Below are 20,220 nucleotides of genomic sequence, written 5' to 3' on the forward strand. Positions count from 1 at the left end.
TGTGAGCTGCCCGAGCAGGGGTCTGAGCCTGCACATGCCACCCGCAGAGCACTACCTGCCAGAGGAGCCTGAGCCCTACCTGGCCGCCTACCTGCACGCTATGCCCTGGCCCAACGAGCACAACTGCTCAGCCAGCAGGAGGATCAGCCTGGAGGTCCTGGCAGGCGACGACCACAGGCCTTACACCTTCTTCATCGCCCCAGGGTGAGCACGTCCTGCCCTGGACCTGGGAGCAGTGGGACTTGTTGGCGGGGTGGGGCTGATCTCTGAGGGCAGGTGGACATGGTCGGATCTGTATGTGCCAGGGCCCAGGGGCTCCCTGTGGGGTTTGGGGAGCGGGCCAGGCCAGGTCTGGCCATGACACCCCCAATTCTCCCAGGACCAGAGATCTGGGCGCTAGCTACTACCTGAACCTGACCAGCCACTTCCGATGGTCAGCACTGGAGGTGTCCGTGGGTCTGTACACGTCCCTCTGCCAGTACTTCAGCGAGAAGGAGATGGCATGGCGGACAGAGGGCCTCGTGCCCCTAGAGGAGACCTCGCCCAGCCAGGCTGTCTGCCTCACCCGCCACCTCACCGCCTTCGGTGCCAGTCTCTTTGTGCCTCCCAGCCACGTCCACTTCATCTTCCCCGTGAGTGGTGCTGCATCCTTGGACTTCTGGGGAGCCCCAGCTCCGCCCTGAGCAGGCGAGGGCTGGGCTGCGCCCCTGGGGCCTGATGGCTCTGTCTCCCTAGGAGCCAGCCTCAAGCGTGAACTACATCGTCCTGCTGACGTGCACTGTGTGCCTGGTGACCTACGCGGTCACGGCTGTGATCCTGCGTAAGCTGGACCAGCTGGACATCAGCCGGGTCCGCGTCATCCCGTTCTGCGGGAAGGGGGGTCGCTTCAAGTATGAGATCCTGGTCAAGACCGGCTGGGGCCGGGGCTCAGGTGAGGGGGGCTGCCTTCCTGATGGGGACTCTTGTAATAGAGGGGTGGCTTCCAGCAGGGGTTTGGGTCACCATGGCTGTGCCAAGCAGCAGCTCGTTCATCTGCACCTGTGGGCATGCAGTGGGCTCGTAGTCCCTGTGGGCAGCCGCTGACGTGCGCAGCCGGGTGGAACAGCCTGACGATTGGTGTGGGAAATGATTATTAAATGGTAATAAGTCGTCTTGGTGAAAAGATTGTTTTCAAGACATCAAAAGCTCTTGAATTTTGGTTAAAAATGTGGAAAGTAACTTGATGATGTGGAGTTAGTACAGTGTAACATAAAGCGTTAGACGCTGAGAACTAAAGTGCCTTATTTCTTTGTGGGAAACTTACCAAGAGTAGTTTGAGCAGCACTTGCCTTCTCATCTGTAATTGCCACCCGAGGGGGCATCTTTGTGCCTCGGCCAGCGGACACTTTGCTGCCGACCTCTTGTCATGCTCTCCTCTCTGTGAAGTACCTCTGAGAGTTCTTTCCACGTGAAGTTTTTGCCGGCATCCATTGCTATGTGATGTCTTCATCCTTTTTGTCTCAACGATTGCTCTCACTCATGTTGGTGAGTTTGCTGTCAGCGACGGCCTCTCCAGAGCCCCTGGGGCAGCGGCAGCGACAGTGGCCCCGTGGTCGGCTGTTTCTTCAGTCGTGTGTTTGCCTTTGATGCAAATTTCGCTTCCTTGGTACCATTTTTCATTTCTATGCTGTGCTTTCATCTTTGTCACTTGGTTCTCTCTTTTATCTTTAAAATTTTTTTTGGCTGCGTTGGGTCTTCGTTGCTGCTTGCACAGGCTTTCTCTAGCTGAGGTGAGTGGGGGTCTACTCTTCATTGCAGTGCGTGGGCTTCTTTCTCACTGTGGTGGCTTCTCTTGTGGAGCACGGGCTCTAGGTGTGCAGGCTTCAGTAGTTGCAGCACGTGGGCTCAGTAGTTGTGGCTTGCAGGCTCTAGAGCGCAGGCTCAGTAGTTGTGGCACACGGGCTTAGTTGCTCCGCGGCATGTGGGATCTTCCCGGACCGGGGCACGAACCCGTGTCCCCTGCATCGGCAGGTGGACTCTCAACCACTGCGCCACCAGGGAAGCCCCTTATTTTTAGTTTTTAAATTTTTTTTGGTCCTCTGTGTTGATGACCCACTTTTATAAAACGTCGTGTAGGTTCATCACTGGGGACATGGGGCAACACTGCTGTGCACTTGGTGGTCCGTGTGGGGACTGAGAGGTGTATGGTGACTGGTCACCAGCAGCCTCTGGGAGAGGTGATGTCACCCATCAGGACATGCATCTCGTGTAGCGGACTGAAGGCTGGCAGCCACCTTCACGTTCCACGCTGTTACTCGTAGTTAAGGCACCACCACAACTGGCATTTGAATTGTGTCACTGGGGGCCGTTCATTTAATGGTTTGAGGCGACTGAGATCCATTTGTATCAGAGCCACAGGGTGGGGGCTGCCTGTGCCTGTCAAAGGAAGGTTGTCAGGGCAGACCCGCCCGGGGTCAATGTCTGGTGGGCGGCAAACCCAGAGTCCTGCCCCCTGTTCTTACGTCCTTCAGGGACCACAGCTCATGTGGGCATCATGCTGTACGGGGCGGACAGCCGCAGCGGCCACCGGCACCTGGATGGGGACGGAGCCTTCCACCGCAACAGCCTGGACATTTTCCAGATCGCCACCCCACACAGCCTGGGCAGCGTGTGGAAGATCCGCGTGTGGCATGACAACAAAGGTCTGGGGGCCCCGCTGCTGCCGCCCCCACCCCCCTGCTGCCCCACCCAGCTCTGACCACCCTGCCCCTCCCCTCTGCAGGGCTGAGCCCCGCCTGGTTCCTGCAGCACATCATCGTCAGGGACCTGCAGAACGCCCGCAGCACCTTCTTCCTGGTCAACGACTGGCTGTCAGTGGAGACGGAGGCCAACGGGGGCCTGGTGGAGAAGGAGGTGCTGGCGGCAAGTAAGGCCCTGCCCCGGTGGCGGGGCCATGGGGTGGGGGTGGGGGGCTCGGGCGCCTGGCCCTGGGATCTCCTGAAGCCCTCCTGTCCCCGCCCAGGTGATGTGGCCCTGCAGCGGTTCCAGCGCCTCCTGGTGGCCGAACTGCAGCGCGGCTTCTTTGACAAACATGTCTGGCTCTCCATGTGGGACCGGCCACCTCGGAGCCGCTTTACACGTGTCCAGCGAGCCACGTGCTGCGTCCTCCTCATCTGCCTCTTCCTGGGTGCCAACGCCGTGTGGTACGGTGCTGTGGGAGATGCTACCTACAGGTGGGTGCTGTGGGGGTCGGCACGCCCTCTCTCTGCCCAACCCCCAACCCCTCTGCCCCACCCCCCAAGCCGGCCCGTCTCTCCTCTCCTGCCACAGTGTGAGGCCCGCGTCCAGTCTGATCCCACTGAGCATCGACACCATCGCCGTCGGCCTGGTGTCCAGCCTGGTTGTCTACCCCGTCTACCTGGCCATCCTGTTCCTCTTCCGGATGTCCCGGAGCAAGGTGGGTGGGGCTCCTGGAGCATGGGCACGGCTGCCCCTGCCAAGGGCTGTGCTGTTCAGTATAGCAGCCAGAGAGGGGTCAGGAGCCAGGGGAGAGATGCAGGGTGTCAGAATCAGGAGTGAACAGGGGTCACTGCTGACACCACTGAAGCAAACAGGACTGGCTGGGGAACTGGCTGATGCCCATGTCTCATAAGAAAGGGTCATATACCATGACAAGTGGCATTTCCCCCAGGAACCCAGAATGGACATCCTTAGCTGTATGTGGCTGGGTTTTTTTTGGGGGGGGGGGGCAGGGTTTTTTTTTTGTTTTTTTTTAAATTTTTGGTCATGCCATGGGGCATGCAGGATCTTAGTTCCCCAAATAGGGATCGAACCCACGCCCTCTGCAGTGGAAGCACGGAGTCCTAACCAGTAGACTGCCAGGGAATTTCCCGTATGTGGCTGTTTTTATATATATCTGTGTGTGTGTGTATATTTTTATATATATATATATATTTTTTTTTTTTTTTTGGCTGCGTTGGGTTTTCATTGCTGCGTGCAGACTTTCTCTAGTTGCGGCGAGTGGGGGCTACTCTTTGTTTTGGTCCACGGGCTTCTCATTGCAGTGGCTTCTCTTGTTGCACAGCGTGGGCTCTAGGCACACAAGCTTCAGTAGTTGTGGCACACGGGCTTAGTAGTTGTGGCTCACGGGCTCTAGAGCACAGGCTCAGTAGTTGTGGCACACGGGCTTAGTTGCTCTGCGGCATGTGGGATCTTCCCGGACCAGGAATCGAACCTGTGTCCCCTGCATTGGCAGGCGGATTCTTAACCACTGTGCCACCAGGGAAGTCCCTGGCTGTTTATATTTAAATTGATTAAAATTAGATAAAATTAAAACTTCAGCTTCTCCATTACACCAGCCACACTTCAGGTGTTCTGTATTGGCATGTGGCAAGTAGTTCCTGTGATGGACAATGAAGGTGTAGAATGTGTGCATCTAGAACATTCTCCAGGAGAGCACTGCTCTAGACTCTGCCTGCCAGGAGCGAGCATGCCTCCCCACAGCAGGGGCCCAAGCTGCCTCCCACTGACCGCCTGCCTCTCCTGCAGGTGGCCGGGGGCCCGAGCCCCACACCAGCAGGGCCGCAGGCGCTGGACATGGACAGCTGCCTGGACTCATCTGTGCTGGACAGCTCCGTACTTGCCTTCCCAGGACTCGGTGCTGAGGTGCGGGCTCCCCAGGGCCTGCCCGGATGGGGTCGTGTTCTGGGCAGCCTGGAATCAGGTTTCCTCTGTGCTTCTCAACAGGCCTTTGCTGGACAAATGAAACATGACTTATTTGTGGAGGATTCTAAAAGGTGGGGGTCTCTAGAGGAAACGTGAGCCATTTCTCCTGTAGGTCAGCTGCGCCTCGCATGTGCCACGTCACGTGTCCTCGTCCGTGTGTCGTGGGGCTGTCCCGGGAGTGTTTGCTCAGCAGCACCGCATGTCCATGTGTGATGGGACTTGGGTTGGGTATGTGTGCAGACGCGTCCTCTGGGCTCCCCTTGCTGACCTGTCGCCTGCAGCCTGGTGTGCTGGCCATCCAGCGAAGGCACCCTCAGTTGGCCAGACTTGCTGAGTGACCCATCCGTCATGGGCAGCACCCTGCAGCGGCTGGCCCGGGGCCGGATGGGCCGCACGCCGGGCCCGGAGGATGACAGTCTCTCCCTGGTCAGCCCCTCCTCACCTGCCAAATACTTCTCAGCTTCAGGTGGGTGAGCAGGGGTGGGGAGGGTGGTGTCCCCCAGCTCCCCCCAGGAGGAGGGAAGGCTCCAGGGCTGACACATTTTGCTCCCTCCAGATGAAGACCTGATCCGGCAGATCCTGGCTGAAGGGGCTGGCAGCCTGGCCCCCACCCAGGACACTCAAGGAGAAACAGATCTGCTCGCTGGCCTGTGAGTGCCCAGCTCCTGTGGGTGGGGGGCAGCAGGGAGCCCAGCCAAGTAACCCTGCTCCCTGTCTGGGCCTGCCCTCGTGCTGTCCAGCCACTGTGGGGCTGGGGCGAAGTTGTTAGGCCTCAGAGTCCCTCATCTGTTGAAAGACCTCGTGGGGTCACCAGGGCCCAGCCAGTGTTCCCTTTAGGGTGGCAGGAGGGAGGGATGTTTGAGTAACAAAAGGCCACCAGTGTGAGGATGGCAGAACCTGCCATGATGCGGGGTCGTTGCAGCCTTTTAAATAGCTAATGTTTTTCCTTTTGACTCTATTTCAATTTCATGGTTTTTCTTTTCTTTTTTTTTGGCCGCACGGTGGGGCTTAGTTCTCTGACCAGGGATTGAACCTGGGCCCTGGCAGTGAAAGTGCCGAGTCCTAACCACTGGACCACCAGGGAATTCCCTTCAGTTTTATGTTTTTAAGAATGTCTCAACTTCTTGGCTGGTTTCCAATTTAATAACAAAGATTCACATAGAATTACCTCATACCTCTTTTCTCATGTGTACCTACTTTAATATCCGTATTTCCATTCCTTCTAACTATTCTAATTTTCAAGCAACCAAAAATTACTGAGATATACGAACTTTCCCAGAACACAGAGAAAAAGGTAAAGCTTCTCAATTTGTTTAACGAAGACAGATAACCATGCCGTGATAGAATTTTAATGAAGGAATTGCCAATCAATTTGGAAACCTATGCTATGAGGAAGCCCTGGTAGTAATTAGCAGCTGACCACCCCACCATCTCCAGCCCAGAGCCCTCCCTCACACCCAGGTCCAGACATCCACCTGCCAGTAAGCAACTTCTCCACATGAGTGTCCAGGGCAGCACAGACTCGCACAGCAACATGAGATGTCTCAGGAAAGGGCAGGTGCACTCTTGGACCGACCAAGACAAAACTCTTAGATTCATTCTTGACTCCTCTCTTTTCAAGTACTTCCTCACACGAGCCTTTAACAGATTCTGTCTGCTACTTTCCAGATTCGGAATCTGACCTTCTCTTCACCTGCCCTTGCACCTACCATCCAAACATCATCCTCTGCCTGGACCATTCCAGGGCTGACTCAGCAGAGTCCTGTTCCTTCCTTACAGCTCACCTTCCTTCTCCCTGCAGCAGACCCTGCCACTGCCCTCCTGGGGTGGGGAGGGGGGCACATTGGTATGGGCTGTTGGTGGGAGGCCTCAGCTCTTCGCCATCTGGACCTCAGCACTAGGCTGCTTGAGCGTCCTCACAACATGGCGACCAAAGTGAGTGGTCCAGGAGAACGAGGTGGAAGCCATAGTGTCCTTTGTGGCCCAGCCCCTTATTCACACACAATCATTTCCACAGTATCCTCTTGGTTAGGAGGAAAGCATCACTGGGGCCATCCCGCAGGTGACCTGCTGCAACTGGGCACAGTCCTCACAATGCTCCCCCAACCACACCTGATCTGGCCCCACCCCCTCCCTGTCCCTCTCTTGCCACCTCCGTCACCCACTTCCTTTGGCTGTGGCTTCCGTTGCTCTTCTGTCCTCATCTTTTATATTTGCTGCTCCCTCTGCCTGGAGGGTTCTTCCCAAGACAGGAGCCTCACCTTCTACTTCCTTCAGGTCTCCTCTCAGATACTTCCTGATCAGAGCCTTCCTTCCTGCCCCATGTAAATAATGTAAAAGGCACGGGAATGTGGGCGCGTGCTCGTGCAGGGCAGAAACAGGCTTCTGTCTCCGTGTCCTTCCCTGCTTCGCTTATGCTTTCTGTCTGCTTCCCCCACCAGCACGTGTACATGACATGCACACGGACTGTGCTCGTCTCAGTGCGTAGAGCAGGGCCTGGCATCTAGTTAGGGGACGTCATGCTGGTTGTGACTGAAGGAATCAGTGAACCCAATCAGACATAGCCTTTGCTCTCCTGCAGCTTAGAGTCAAATGTCAAACTCTATGTATTCTAGCTGAACCACTGATCCCGATACGACTTGTTTCTATCTGCATGTAAGATGTAAACACACATAGAGAAAAAGGACTAGAAATAACTATTAACACTGCTGTTCCTTGCATGATGGAAATCTATTTTCTACAAATAGTTTATGCTACTTTTATAATCAGAAAAATCCATTTCAAGAGAAAAGTGTGTCCTGTATATTCACGTCTGTTCTCTCTGTGCTGTCCCACCTCCAGAAGCCATAATGCCTTTTATTCCCTGGGAGACGCACAAAACCAGAAAGGTTTGCCGCCACTCAGCGGCAGGCGTGTCTGGAGGTCCATTCTCTTCAGGGCACAGTGGTGCAGACCCGCTGCTAAGTGTGTGCACTTTGTCCCCAGTTCATGGCTGTCACCATCTTCCCTCTTTTCTTTCTCCCTCTTCTCTCCTCTCTGCTCTGGCTCCTGTAGCTGCCCTGTCTCTGTAGCAGCTCTGGAGCCCGGAAGGTCAGGTCGGGTGGCGCCGGGAGAGACAGGCAGCTCGGCATGTGAAAGACACACGTACGTTTCCTTGTCCAGAAGCCGGTCTTTGGTTTCGCGTGCAGCGAGGCCTGGTGTGCTGGCACAGAGATCAGGCTGGGGGACCAGGCTGGAGGCCGGATGGTGGCGCTGTGGGGGGCGATGGCTGCTGGAGCGGTGGCAGGACGGAGGGGCAACAGGTCACAGTGATGTGAGGCGAGGACCGGGTCCCGGAGGAGGTGACCTGGCCCCTCCCCAGAGTGACCAGTGGTGTTCTGGCCTTCAGCACCATCTCCACCTGGCTTGGGGCAGTGTCCTCTCTCTCCATGGACCAGGAGAAGGGAATGGACGGGCCCAGAGAGGTGGGCTGGCTGCGCCTTGGGTGGCATGTGGGCCGACAGGTGAGTGCTGGCTGCTCTGCCTGTGCCTCAGGTGCAGTGCCCCTGGTGAGAGGAATCAGACGCTAATACTGCCAGGGGAGAGGGGGCTGCCCAGCCCAAGCCTGACGTGGGAGCAGCCCCAGCCGGCAGAGCTGTCCAGGACAGGTGCGCTCCCGAATCCCCAGGTTGGCCCTCCCCACCCCTTCCTCTGTGCTGCTGGTGACCTGTCTGTGTCTGCCTCCCCAGGGCTGGTGGAGGGTCTGCGGAAACGACTGCTGCCGGCCTGGTGTGCGCCCCTGGCCCACGGGCTCAGCCTGCTCCTGGTGGCCGTGGCCGTGGGGGTGTCAGGGTGGGTCGGCGCTGGCTTCCCCCCCAGCGTGTCTGTCATGTGGCTCCTCTCAAGCAGCTCCAGCTTCCTGGCTTCGTTCCTCTGCTGGGAGCCACTCAAGGTAAGTGGGATGCAGGGGGGCCAGGCTGCCAGCCTCTGGCACCCATGGGCCCCTCTGATGCTAGCCCTGGTCCAGGTCCTGCTGGAAGCTCTGTATTTCTCACTGGTGGCCAAGCGGCTGCACCCTGATGAGGATGATACGCTGGTGGAAAGCCCGGCCGTGACGCCCGTGAGCGAGCGTGTGCCCCGCGTGCGGCCGCCCCATGGCTTTGCGCTCTTCCTGGCAAAGGAGGAAGCCCGAAAGGTCAAGAGGCTGCACAGGATGCTGAGGGTGAGCTCAGGCCACGCAGCCAGCGCCTGCCCTCCCTCTCTGGCCTCCTGGCCAGGGCAGCATCTTCTAGGAGGTCCTGCCTTTCTCAAAAGTCTCACCTGCACCCTCTTTCTGACCACCAAAGGCCCTTTAGCAGGTGGTGTAGGGCTCTGCAGCCCCCGCCCCAACTCCCTCTTATCACCTCCTGGCCCATCCTCCTGCCCAACTCAAACGCCTGCTCCTTCCTGGCCTCACTGGGCCCTGGTGCGGCTCCTTGGCCTTCACGGACCACGTCTGCCCCCAGACCTGGCTCTCAGCACAAGGCCCCCTGGCTGTGGGCACTTTGCTGCCCAGCATCCGGAAGCCCTGCTCTGTCACGGGTGGGGTGGGGGCAGGCAGGATTCGGCTGACTCCGGGTCATCCCTGCCCCCCAGGGCCTTCTGGTATACATGTTCTTCCTGCTGGTGACGCTGCTGGCCAACTATGGGGACACCTCGTGCCACGACCATGCCTACCGCCTGCAGAGCGCCATCAAGCAGGAGCTGGACAGCCAGGCCTTCCTGGCCATCACCCGGTATGGACGCCCCGATATGCAGGCACAGGTCTGTCTTTTTGGCCAGGGTGGTGCTGATGCTGACCAGGGTCCACCTTGATCCCGCCCTTGGCCCAACCCAGCCCCTAGGGGATATCGGGAAGTACCTCAATACATTTTTGGTTGTCAGAACTGGAGTGGGTGTTGCTGACAATGGGTAGAGACCACAGATACTGCTCAACACCCTGGCTGAGGAACCAGGTTGTGCCTCATCCCCTGGGGTAGCACTGGCCACCTCCCCCTGGCTGGGCCGGGGCTGCAGTAGCAATGCTGTCTGGGCCTCTGACCTCTGGTGGGCACTGGAAGCTGAAGGATGGAGCATGTGACTCTGTCTGGTGTGGTCAGGTCTGATGAGTTCTGGCCGTGGATGTCCCACGTGCTGCTCCCCTACATCCACGGGAACCCGTCGAGACCAGAGCTGGGGCCCCCACGACTGCGGCAGGTGCGGCTACAGGAAGGTGAGCTGGGGTGGGGCACCCTGCCACTTACCCATCCTTTTTTCCAAAGAGAAGCCTTTGGCCAGGGTCTGGTTCCAACTCCCTTAGCTGGGTGACCTCCCTGCCTCAGTTTCTCGATGTGTAGGTGAGACAGTGACATCTATCTTCTGGGCTGCTGGGAGGGTTCGGTGAGATCCCATAGAGCTCAGCCTAGGAGGCTGGTGAACAGTCAATGCTCCTGGTTTGGCCGGGCTCATTCCCCAGCCCTCTGCTTTCAGCGCTCTGCCTGGACCCGCCTGGCTCAGGGGCCCCTACGTGCTTAGCAGCCTCAGGGGGCTTCAGCACCAGCGACTACGGCATTGGCTGGGGGAGTGCTGCCCACAACGGCTCTGAGATGTGGGCCTACTCGGCGCCAGACCTGCTGGGGTGAGCACGGAGGGCAGGTCAGGGTGCCCAGGGGGCAGGGGGAGTTCCCCAGAGGAGCCCCTCGTTCCAGCCCACTCCCACGTTCTGCATGGCGCCGGCTCTGACACTGTCCTCCTCCCTGGCAGCGTCTGGTACTGGGGCTCCTGTGCCGTGTATGACAGCGGGGGCTACGTGCAGGAGCTGGGGCCCAGCCTGGAAGAGAGCCGCGCGCAGCTGGGCTTCCTGCAGCTGCACAACTGGATCGACAACAGGTGGGCGCCCTGCCCTCAGCCCCTCCCGAACCCCGCCCACTGTGCACATCGGTCACATCTGCGGGCTGGCTCACTCCTGCGCCCAGCTTCGCTGCTTCTTATCATCCCCTGAAGGAGCCCAGCGAGCCCGCCTGCAGCCCCGCGGCCTCCCCAGTGCACGCCTCACCCTCCCAACAACCTGACCCCAAGCCTCTTCTGCGAGCGCATTGGCTTCTCCTGGCGCGTCCCCTTCCTTCCCACCCCGTCTGACTCCGGGCCCTCCACGCAGGAGCCGTGCAGTGTTCGTGGAGCTCACGCACTACAGCCCGGCGGTGGGGCTGCACGCCGCCGTCACGCTGCGCCTGGAGTTCCCGGCGGCCGGACACGCAGTAGCGGCGCTCAGCGTCCGCCCGTTCGCGCTGCGGCGCCTTAGCGCCGGCCTCTCGCTGCCGCTGCTCACCTCGGTAGGCCCCGCCCCGGCCCCGCCCCGGCCCCGGATGGCCCCGCCCCTGACCTGACCCCTCCCCGGCCCCGCCCCCACAGGTGAGCCTGCTGCTGTTCGCTGTGTACTTCTCCGCGGCTGAGGTGGGCGCCTGGCGCAGGGAGGGGCGTGCGCGCGCCACGCGGCCTGGGACCTGGGCGCGGTGGCTGCTGGTGGCGCTGACGGCGGCTGCAGCGCTGGTGCGCCTGGCCCAGCTGGGCGCCGCTGACCGCCAGTGGACCCGCTTCCTGCGCGGCCGCCCGCGCCGCTTTACCAGCTTCGAGCAGGTGGCACAGCTGAGCGCCGTGGCCCGCGGCCTGACCGCTTCGCTGCTCTTCTTGCTTTTGGTCAAGGTGAGTGTTGGGCCGGTGTGCCCGGGGCGAGCCGGCGTTGGCGGGGTCGGTCGGCTGACGCCCTCTGTCCACAGGCTGCCCAGCAGCTGCGCTTTGTGCGCCAGTGGTCGGTTTTCGGCAAGACGCTGTGCCGGGCCCTGCCAGAGCTCGTGGGGGCGGCCTTAGGCCTGGTGGTGCTCGCCGTGGCCTACGCGCAACTGGCTGTCCTGGTAGGTGCCAGTGGGGCCATCGGAGAGGGTGGTTTAGCCCAGGCCGCGCCTCACTCATACCGCCTTCCCCACAGTTGGTCTCCTCCTGCGTGGACTCACTTCGGAGCGCTGCCCGGGCCCTCCTGGTGCTGTGTCCCGAGGCTGGGGGTCCTGCCCTGTGCCCTGCAGAGTCCTGGCGCCTGTCCCCTGTGCTATGCACGGGGCTCTGGGCCCTGCGGCTGTGGGGTGCCCTGAGGCTGGGGGCAGTCCTCCTGCGGTGGCGGTACCACGCTCTGCGTGGGGAGCTGTACCGCCCAGCTTGGGAGCCGCAGGACTACGAGATGGTGGAACTGTTCTTGCGCCGGCTGCGCCTCTGGATGGGCTTCAGCAAAGTCAAGGAGGTGGGTACGGCCCAGTGGGGGGGAGAGGGACGCACCCTGGGCCCAGCTGAGCCCAGGGCGCAGCCGGACTGACCGAGCCCCTGTGCCGCCCCCAGTTCCGCCACAAAGTCCGCTTTGAAGGGATGGAGCCCTTGCCCTCCCGCTCATCCAGGGGCTCCAAGTCTTCTCCGGATGTGCCCCCACCCAGCGGAGGCTCCGACGCCTCCCGCCCCTCCACCTCCTCCAGCCAGCTGGATGCGCTGAGCGTGGGCTTGGGCCGGCCAGGGCCCCGAGGGGAGCCCGAACCTGAGCCCTCCCGTCTCCAAGCCGTGTTTGAGGCCCTACTCGCCCAGTTTGACCGACTCAACCAGGCCACGGAGGATGTCTACCAGCTGGAGCAGCGGCTGCAGAGCCTGCATGGCCGTAGGAGCAGCGGGCCCACAGCCTCACCTCCCCCTAGCCCCTCCCCAGGCCTGAGGCCAGTCCTGCCCAGCCGCCTTGTCCGGGTCAGTGGAGGCGTTGGCTTGGCTATAGGCCCCAGCAGGGCATCCCTGCGGGCCAAGAACAAGATCCACCCCAGCAGCACTTAGTCCCAGGGGATCTGGGCTCATGCCTCTTCTCTGGGGTGGGCCTGTGGCTTCACTCTGGCCCCTCAGAGCCAGAGCAGACACCGCTCAGTATTATTACCTTCTGCCACCCTCCAGGTTTCAGGCCAGGCAGAACAGCTGCACGCAGGTCCCCCAGAGAGCAGGCAGCACTTGTGTCTCTCTGTGGGCTTCAGCACTTTAAAGAGGCCGCGTGGCCAGCTAGGACCCAGGGTCCCCTCCCCAGTTCCCTGTGGGAGGTCCCCTCCCCAGTTCCCTGTGGGAGGACACAACAGTATTGGACTGAGTGCCCGGCCTCTGAGATGCTAATTTATTTCCCAAGTCCTCAGGTACAGCGGGCTGTGCCCGGCCCCACCTCCTGGGCAGACATCTCCCCCTTGCTAAGGATCCAGGCTATGGGGGATGGAACCTGCACCTCCTGTCATCCTCCTCCCTAAATTATTACCTCCTCTGTCCCCCTGCTGAGTGCATTCACCTCCAGCTGCCGCTGTGTGTCTATTGTCTGTCAGTAATTTATGTGGGGTTAAAATGTATATATTTTTGTACGTCGCTTTTATTTTTCAATAGGGCCAAGGGGCCTGGTGGCTGAAACAGCCTGTGCCCACTGTCACCCACCTTAAGGGGGAGCTGGGACTGCAGAGCTGGCCTCCCTCCCCAGACACCTGCCCACACGGCTAGGGAAGCAACAGCCACTTCTTGGCTCCAAGTCTGGCCTTGGGCAGGTGCTGGGCAGAGAGGACGGTTGGAGGGGTGCAACCACCCCGGGCCCTTCTTGTCACCACCATGGCCTTATTCTCCTCCCCTGCCCAGGCCTGCTGGTGGGTCTGGGTGAGGGGCAGCACCAGTGCATGGCACGGGGCCCTAGGGTGGGTAAGGGGAAAGATCTCTCCCCGGGGGCTGGCTCCCGGGCCAGGGGAGGTGAGCATGACAGTGCACATGTGAGGCTTTCCTGAGGGCAAGGCCCCAACAGCAGCCTGACAGGCCCCCTCCCCACTCCAGTGGGCATGGCCAAAGCTACAGCCTTGATCCCACCCCACCCAACAGACGAAGTCAAATAAATGAGTTGACTGACCGTTCCAGTGTCCGTGTCCACTCCAGTGTCTGTGTCCACGTACACAGGCCTGGGCCACACCAGCACTTTATTTGCACAAATAAATACCACCCAGTGTGCCTCATGGGGGCAGGGAGAGTCCGGCAGCACGGCTGCTCAGGTGACAGCTGGGGGAGCCCAGGCACGTGCTCAGCATCTCAGAGAAGCCCCAACAGGACCAGGCACCAGCCCCCGTGCAGCCTCACACAAACTCAGTGAAGTCATCCACAGAGGAGACGAGGCGCTTCCGCTGGCCTGTCTCGTAGGTGGGCGTGGACTCAGCTGGGGCCTGCGTGGGGGCCTTGGCGTGGCCAGGAGGGTGAGTCTGCATCAGGGGCAGGCTGGCGTTTGAGTAGTGGGCTTCCTCACGGATCTGAGGGAGAGGGAGCTTCAGCAGCAAGTCCAGAAGGGGCGACACATGCTCCCCAGGCTGGATACCAGCACCCCCAGTCAGCCATCACGTCTCTGAGGGAGCGCCCCCACCCCCAATGCCAAGCATGCCCATGGCCCAACCTCCCTACCCGGTGGCGGAGCCGCTTAATGTGGCGGAGCCTGGCAATCCACTTGGAGGGATAGGTGTCGGTGGGGTTGGAGCGGCTGTGGTGCACCTGCGAGGCCATCTGGGGCGGGGAGGGCAGAACAGTGAGCCCTGCACAGGTGGCACCTGTGGGCCTGTCCCACCCACCTCCCGGGGGCCACCTCTGCTCACATTTGCGTGCAGGGCCATCTGACGGGCCACAAAGGGCAGGTTTCGGTCGGACACGATCTTGGCCACGCTGGTGTCCACGAGGCCCTCCATGTCTGGGGAGACACAGCACTCATGTGGGGCTCAGAGCCCCGGGTGCCTCCCCACCTGGCCCCGCGCCTCACCTTTCCTGCACTGCAGCGACACCAGGTTGCACTCATAATCCAGGGGAGTGATGATCACGTGGACAAAGTTGAACTGGCCCTGCCCAGACAAGAGCAGGGGTCACCCCAGCACCAAGGGCCACTTTCTGCCACCCCACACTTAGCCCAGGAGGGCAGCTGGCTCATTGGTTAGATGCTCGCTAACAGCACATGTAGCCGCCACCTGCACACCCACACTTACTTCTCACCTGGCCTGGGGGCCACCACCCTGTCACCCCTCTACTGCCTCACGTACAGCCTGCATAAGCCAGACGGTCACACAGCTCCCAATCCCTCCACACTGCCCAGGAGACACCTGCCTCACTGTTGGTTGAGAGTAGCATGTGGAGCTCCTGGGCCGCCCAGGATGGCACACGGAGCATCCACACATCAGGCGCGCGCGCGCGCGTGCGTGCACGCGCCACTTCGGCCTCCCCAGACACTCCTGCCTCTACCAGAGTCTCTGCCCCAAACCTCAGGGGGTCTGTGTTCAGTGACCTCCTGCAAGGCTGCTCAATGCACTCAGAATAAATCCCAACGCCCCTGAGCACTGGCACCTCAGACCCTGGGCTGCGCCAGGCACCCACTCGGCCTTGCAGCTCATCCACACGTGGCCACCCTGTGACAAGCCACCTGCACTGAGCCCGCCTCCTCCCCATGGGACCTCGAGCCCCAGCGACTTCCTCTAGGAAAGCGGGTGATACCAGGCCCAGCCCAACCGCTGAGCGACGACATGAGGGACGGACTGGGGGACAGGGCTCAGGGTTGTTACAAGCAAACGCTGCATACCCACCACCTGCCGTGCACCCGCCAAGCACAGTCGCACAAAACCCACAGCAGTGCACGGCTCCAAGAGGAAACCAACGGGTATTGTCCTCATCACAGAAGAGGACACGGCCCAGGTGGGGGCCCGCCACCTCAGGGGGTTACACAAGCAGGTCGTGATGTCACCAACGCTGACCCAGCGAAGCTCGCTATCTCTGCTCAACACAGACAGGGGGCACTTCCCCAGAGAGATCCGGCTTCCAGCCTGGGGCTCAGATCCACGCCCACCTGCCCTTTGGGCCCCTTGCTCACTTTGATGGTGCCGAGCTTGAAGTCCTCGCCAGAGTCATTGTAGACAATGGACACGAAGTCGTTGCCCAGGTGGCGCTTCTTGTCACAGCGATGCTTGTCCACGTCCTTGGTGGGCATCAGGGTGGCGATGTGGAAGACGGCTGCAGGGCGGAGCGGAGCTGAGCGGGGTGGCGCCAACCCAGGCAGGGTGCCAGTGAGGGCTCCTCAGGCTGAGGCTGGGGGCCAGGACAGGTGGCAGTGGGTGCAGCCCTCAGTGCCCCTGAGAGGAGGGCTAGGTTTCTCCGGAGGCTCCTGAGGGCCTGCAGGAGCTGGGAGGAGCAGGTGGGGGAGGGCACACACCTTGCATGATGTCGTCATGCCAGCAGTAGGTGAACTGGCCGTCCTCGCCGCACACGTCCAGGCCGCCCAGGTACACCTTGTCCGGCTGGCAGTCCTTGAGCTCGATGAGCTTGCCCAGCCCCGTCAGGAATTCTGTGTACCTGTAGGAGCCATGCTCATTGGACAGGATGGCGAGCTCACTGTTGCTCTGCAGGGAGACAAGCGGGGCACGGTGGCACCTGCTCCCAGGCCACCCCCCAGCCACATGCTGCCCCTCCCTGGCTCTCAGGACCCCAAGGGCTTGTTGCTGCTGGGGACCCAGAGGAGGGGTGACTGGTGTGGCTGGGCAGACAGCCCCACTTCTGCCATCGACCCGACTTGGTGAGGAAGCTTCATTCAGGGTGAGGCAGCTTCATTCCCGTCGTTGCCCAGGTGTGTCACCCCGCTCCCCCACTCTCTCGTAACTAGCCTGTCACTAAACTGGGCCAGCTCAGCTTCAGAACACACCCAGAGCCCTCGGCACCCCTCTGTCCCTGCTCCTCCAACCTGCCTCTCACTCCACCCACTGCCGCACCTCTGCCAGTTCTCAGCCTCAGCCGGAGGGTGCTTTTGAGACTCAGGTCGAGTCAACTTGAACCCTTCGCTTGGAACCACCTGAGGCCCTCCCATCTCACTGGGTGCTGAGTTCCTACCACAGCCCCACTACTTCCCGCCCCCACCGCCCCCACCCCGCCCGGCACCCCTCCCCTCTGCGCTGGCCCAGGAGCGCACTATGCCGCCCCCACCTGCATGTGCGCTCGCCTCCCTCACTTCTTCCACGTCTGCACTCCATGTCACCTCCCTCGGATCAGCGACATGAAAAGCGTGTCGCTCACACCTGCGCGGGCTCCCTGGACCCGCCACCTCCTCCTCCTCCTCAGTCCTTGCCACTCCGTGCACCACGTGCTCACACACTACCTGTCACTCTCACTCCTGGACCCCTGGCACGGAGCTCAATGGGCACCCGACACTCCAGCGGCCCTGCAGTGACCAAGCTCTGCGGAGGACAAGGGCCCAGACCCCCCCGCCCCGGTGGGGTGGACGCCCAGCTCTGCCCAGCATGCAGGCTGGCCCCTGCCAGCCTGGCAGCCTCACCTGGCCTTCTCCCACGTACAGGACGGCGATCTTGTGTGTGTCATACGATGGGATCTGGTCAAGGAGCTGCACTGACCGCTCAAAAGACTGTAGCCACAGAGCCCTGCCTGAGCCCAGGGCAGAGGCTGTCCCCTACCACCAGCCCTGCCCAGCAAGCCCCAGCCCAATGCCTGTCCAGGAGAGGCCTCTCCTCACGCAGGCAGGTTACCGCAGGCTGCCGTAGGGACCTGAGGCCGTAGCCCTCCACGAGCCTGGGCTATAGCCCCCACTGCCCAGCCCTGGGGCATCATCCCACTGTGCACCCCCAGCCAGGCTCCAGGGGGACCCTGAGGGGAGAGAGGGCCCGCCTACCTCATTGGGTAAAAGGATTGGCTTGTTGGACTCATCACCGAAGAAAGGTGAGTGGTAGAGCTGCAGGAACACAAAGCTGAAGGGGAAGAGAGATGATAGGGGCTGGGCTTGGAGCTACAAGCCCAGGTCCAGGGTCTCAGCCAATACGGTCACAGCCCATGTGGAGAGCAGCAGGGCCCGAGCCTCATCACCCAAGGAGCTACTCTCTCCTGTGGCTCCGAGCAGCCACGGGGCAGAGGATGTGCAGACCTGTACCCCAGCCTGCTCTGTCCTGGGCCCCTCAGGCACCACGTCCCCACAGGGAACATCCGGGCACTCCCACCAGGAGGGCGAGGCTCACCTAGGGTTGATACCCGGCACCTTCTCGGTATTGGAGGTCCCAGCTCTGCTCTTGAAGGCGTCCCTCTCCACCCTCTTGCCCCTGCGTGACGGGGCCGAATCAGAGATAGTGTAGCCTCGAGGCCGCAGCCCACTGGGGGAGCGGGGACAGCTGGAAGGCAAGGGACCCTCAGGCTGGGTGGGACCCTGGCCCTGGCTCTCTTCGCCTGGGGCTGACCAGGCAGCACCTTCCCTGTCCAGGATCCCTGACTGTGACCGGGCCTTGGCCTCAGGGCTCAGCCGGCCGACATCAGCCTTGTCCCCAGGGTCCCCAAGGATGTCCTGCAGCGTCTGTAGTTCAGGCGATGAGCTTGACTTGCTCAGGGGCTGCGAGGGCTGGAATGCGAGCTCCACAGAGGGCCGGGAGCCCTCAGAGGAGATGGCCCGCTCGATGGGGATTCCCCCAGCAGCCAACTCCTCGGCGTGGAATGACTTCTCCTCCTGGCTGGAGGTCGAAGATGACTGCAAAGAGTATATCCAAAGAAAATCTTCATCAAGAGGCACCACTGAGGGGACTTCCCTAGTGGCGCAGTGGCTAAGAATCCTCCTGCTAATGCAGGGGACACAGGTTCGAGCCCTGGTCTGGGAAGATCCCACATGCCACGAAGCAACTAAGCCCGTGCGCCACAGCTACTAAGCCTGTGCTCTAGAGCCCGCGAGTCACAACTACTGAAGCCCACGCGCCTAGAGCCTGTGCTCCACAGCAAGAGAAGCTACCACATCGAGAAGCCCGCGCACCTCAACCAAGAGTAGCCCCCGCTCGCTGCAACTAGAGAAAAACCCATGCACAGCAACGAAGACCCAACACAGCCAAAAATAAATTTAAAAAAACCAACAACAATGAAAATTCAATATACTAAAAAAAAAAAGAGGCACCACTGACCCCACCTGGAGGCAACAAGGCCCCACCCATCCTCCAGCCCAGGGCCATGGAGCTGCCCAGCACCGAACTGATGGTCCCCCCATCCCCTGAAAGCATCTCCCTGTGCCCCACGCTCAGCAGAGGAGACAAGAGCCTCGCAGACGAAAGGATACCAGCAATGAGAAGCTATATCCCTGAGTAGACCACTGGAAAACCCCACACTGTCTTACAGCAGGGACTTGGTAGAACATCTAGCCGTTTTTTTAGATAAGAAAAGGCAAGGGAATGGGGTGGGCGGAACAGTGGAAAAACTTTCTAGAGTTCAGAGCAAATCAGTGATGTGCCACAAAGCTTAAGGTGGAGGTCCCACACCTGCCCCCACCCCCGACTCAGCCCCTGCCTCAGCCCCCGCCTCCCACCCGACCCCCCCCCCCCAGTAGCTGGGCTTGAGGTCTAGAGGCCTGCCTGGCCATGGAGGTCCAGATGGCAGCACCAACAGGGACCCTCAGGCCGGCTCTGGTCCCCAGCTGCACTCACCCTGCTGAAAGCTTCAGCGTGCCGATAGCGCCCGTCTGTGCCTAGGGTTGCCTCAAAGTCTTCCAGTTCGGGGGGCTCCACTGGCAAACTAGCCTCGCCTGGACTTCCCTCCTCCAGAACTACTGCAGAGTCTGGAAAGACACACACGGTGCTGCTGGGTGCCAGCCCGGCCGCCAGGAGCTCACGTGGCCTCAGGGGTACCAGCTTTTCCCCCACGAGAGGGCACAGTGGCCCCCCAGCAGGGCCACCCCCTCCCATCGAGCCAGCTGGAGGAGGGCACTCTTGAGCACCCTGGGTATGAGCCCTGACACAGGGTGTCTCCTACATGGGCTCCCAGGGGTCAGGATGAGAGGACATCTGCCTCCTCCAGTCCCCACCCATCCACCCCTGTGTCCACAGAAGCCACCTCTGCTCCTTCAGCAAGGCAGGTGGGCAAGGGCAGGCCGGACTCCCATGAGGAAGCCCCCCACCCCCCGCCCCGCCTGAGACGGGGCCTCGGCTCAGGAGGAGGGCATGCCTACACCAGCCCTCAGGAACTGGGGAGAAGCCAGAGCTCCTCCCTGCTTGGCCCCGGTCGAAAGACTGCAGCGGGAAAGTCCCTGTGTGGGAACACAGGCTCGGGAGCCATTCTGGAGAGCGGAGGCTCGCCTTCCGAGTCCAGGCCGACTCCGAGCCGGGCGCACTTAGGAGAGAGCATGACGCCCCCAAGCCGCGTTTCCTGTGCCAGCACCAGGGCGAGGGGGGTGAGAAGAAGCAACCGGGTTAGCGCCGCCCACACGCAGCCCCGCACACGCGCAGTCCATTAGCTGCCCATAAGAGCCCCTCTGCCACTGCACGCTCCTAGCTGGCTCCTGCCCATGCAGTAGGGCCCGGGCGGCTGGAGCCCCGAGCAGGCCACACCCTCCCTGCCGGGGCCTGGGAGCCACGGGCCAGAAGCCGGTCTGCAAGGCCCTCGGCCAGCCTACTGTGAAAGGTAGACACGTCCCAATTTGTGGGTTCACAAAGCCAG

The 20,220-nt window shown here is 61.0% G+C and overlaps 2 protein-coding genes across 16 annotated transcripts in view; one reads left to right on the forward strand and one right to left on the reverse strand.

The window, feature by feature from the left end:
* PKD1 (polycystin 1, transient receptor potential channel interacting) overlaps nt 1-13,648 on the forward strand; it is a 47,458-nt gene extending 33,810 nt beyond the window's left edge. For 3 of the 7 annotated variants that reach the window (XM_030848416.2, XM_060284223.1, XM_060284224.1), the window contains 23 exons: nt 48-204; nt 380-632; nt 736-931; nt 2,511-2,681; nt 2,762-2,905; nt 3,002-3,212; nt 3,310-3,436; nt 4,528-4,644; nt 4,726-4,775; nt 4,986-5,170; nt 5,261-5,354; nt 7,759-8,351; nt 8,433-8,635; nt 8,711-8,905; nt 9,319-9,458; nt 9,822-9,934; nt 10,192-10,339; nt 10,465-10,590; nt 10,859-11,033; nt 11,113-11,403; nt 11,478-11,612; nt 11,687-11,992; nt 12,088-13,648. In XM_030848416.2, coding sequence (XP_030704276.2) covers nt 48-204; nt 380-632; nt 736-931; nt 2,511-2,681; nt 2,762-2,905; nt 3,002-3,212; nt 3,310-3,436; nt 4,528-4,644; nt 4,726-4,775; nt 4,986-5,170; nt 5,261-5,354; nt 7,759-8,351; nt 8,433-8,635; nt 8,711-8,905; nt 9,319-9,458; nt 9,822-9,934; nt 10,192-10,339; nt 10,465-10,590; nt 10,859-11,033; nt 11,113-11,403; nt 11,478-11,612; nt 11,687-11,992; nt 12,088-12,561 — 4,604 coding nt within the window. In that variant the 3' untranslated portion in view covers nt 12,562-13,648. Of the gene's footprint in view, nt 1-47; nt 205-379; nt 633-735; nt 932-2,510; nt 2,682-2,761; nt 2,906-3,001; nt 3,213-3,309; nt 3,437-4,527; nt 4,776-4,985; nt 5,171-5,260; nt 5,355-7,758; nt 8,352-8,432; nt 8,636-8,710; nt 8,906-9,318; nt 9,459-9,821; nt 9,935-10,191; nt 10,340-10,464; nt 10,591-10,858; nt 11,034-11,112; nt 11,404-11,477; nt 11,613-11,686; nt 11,993-12,087 lie in introns of all 7 variants that reach the window. The other 4 variants (XM_060284221.1, XM_030848421.3, XM_030848415.2 and 1 more) reach the window with 4 other exon arrangements.
* Nucleotides 13,649-13,650: 2 nt separating this feature from the next.
* Nucleotides 13,651-20,220, reverse strand: part of TSC2 (TSC complex subunit 2) — a 37,204-nt gene continuing 30,634 nt past the window's right edge. For 7 of the 9 annotated variants that reach the window (XM_030848432.2, XM_030848430.2, XM_030848431.2 and 4 more), the window contains 10 exons: nt 19,212-19,342; nt 17,775-18,274; nt 17,435-17,510; nt 17,084-17,170; nt 15,971-16,157; nt 15,632-15,771; nt 14,537-14,615; nt 14,376-14,467; nt 14,188-14,286; nt 13,651-14,039 (listed from right to left, as the gene is read on the reverse strand). In XM_030848432.2, the coding sequence (XP_030704292.1) occupies nt 13,869-14,039; nt 14,188-14,286; nt 14,376-14,467; nt 14,537-14,615; nt 15,632-15,771; nt 15,971-16,157; nt 17,084-17,170; nt 17,435-17,510; nt 17,775-18,274; nt 19,212-19,342 (1,562 nt within the window). In that variant the 3' untranslated portion in view covers nt 13,651-13,868. Of the gene's footprint in view, nt 14,040-14,187; nt 14,287-14,375; nt 14,468-14,536; nt 14,616-15,631; nt 15,847-15,970; nt 16,158-17,083; nt 17,171-17,434; nt 17,511-17,774; nt 18,275-19,211; nt 19,343-20,220 lie in introns of those variants that run through there. The other 2 variants (XM_030848428.2, XM_030848435.2) reach the window with 2 other exon arrangements.

Source organism: Globicephala melas, chromosome 15 (genome assembly GCF_963455315.2).
Source record: "Globicephala melas chromosome 15, mGloMel1.2, whole genome shotgun sequence".
NCBI lineage: Eukaryota > Metazoa > Chordata > Mammalia > Artiodactyla > Delphinidae > Globicephala > Globicephala melas.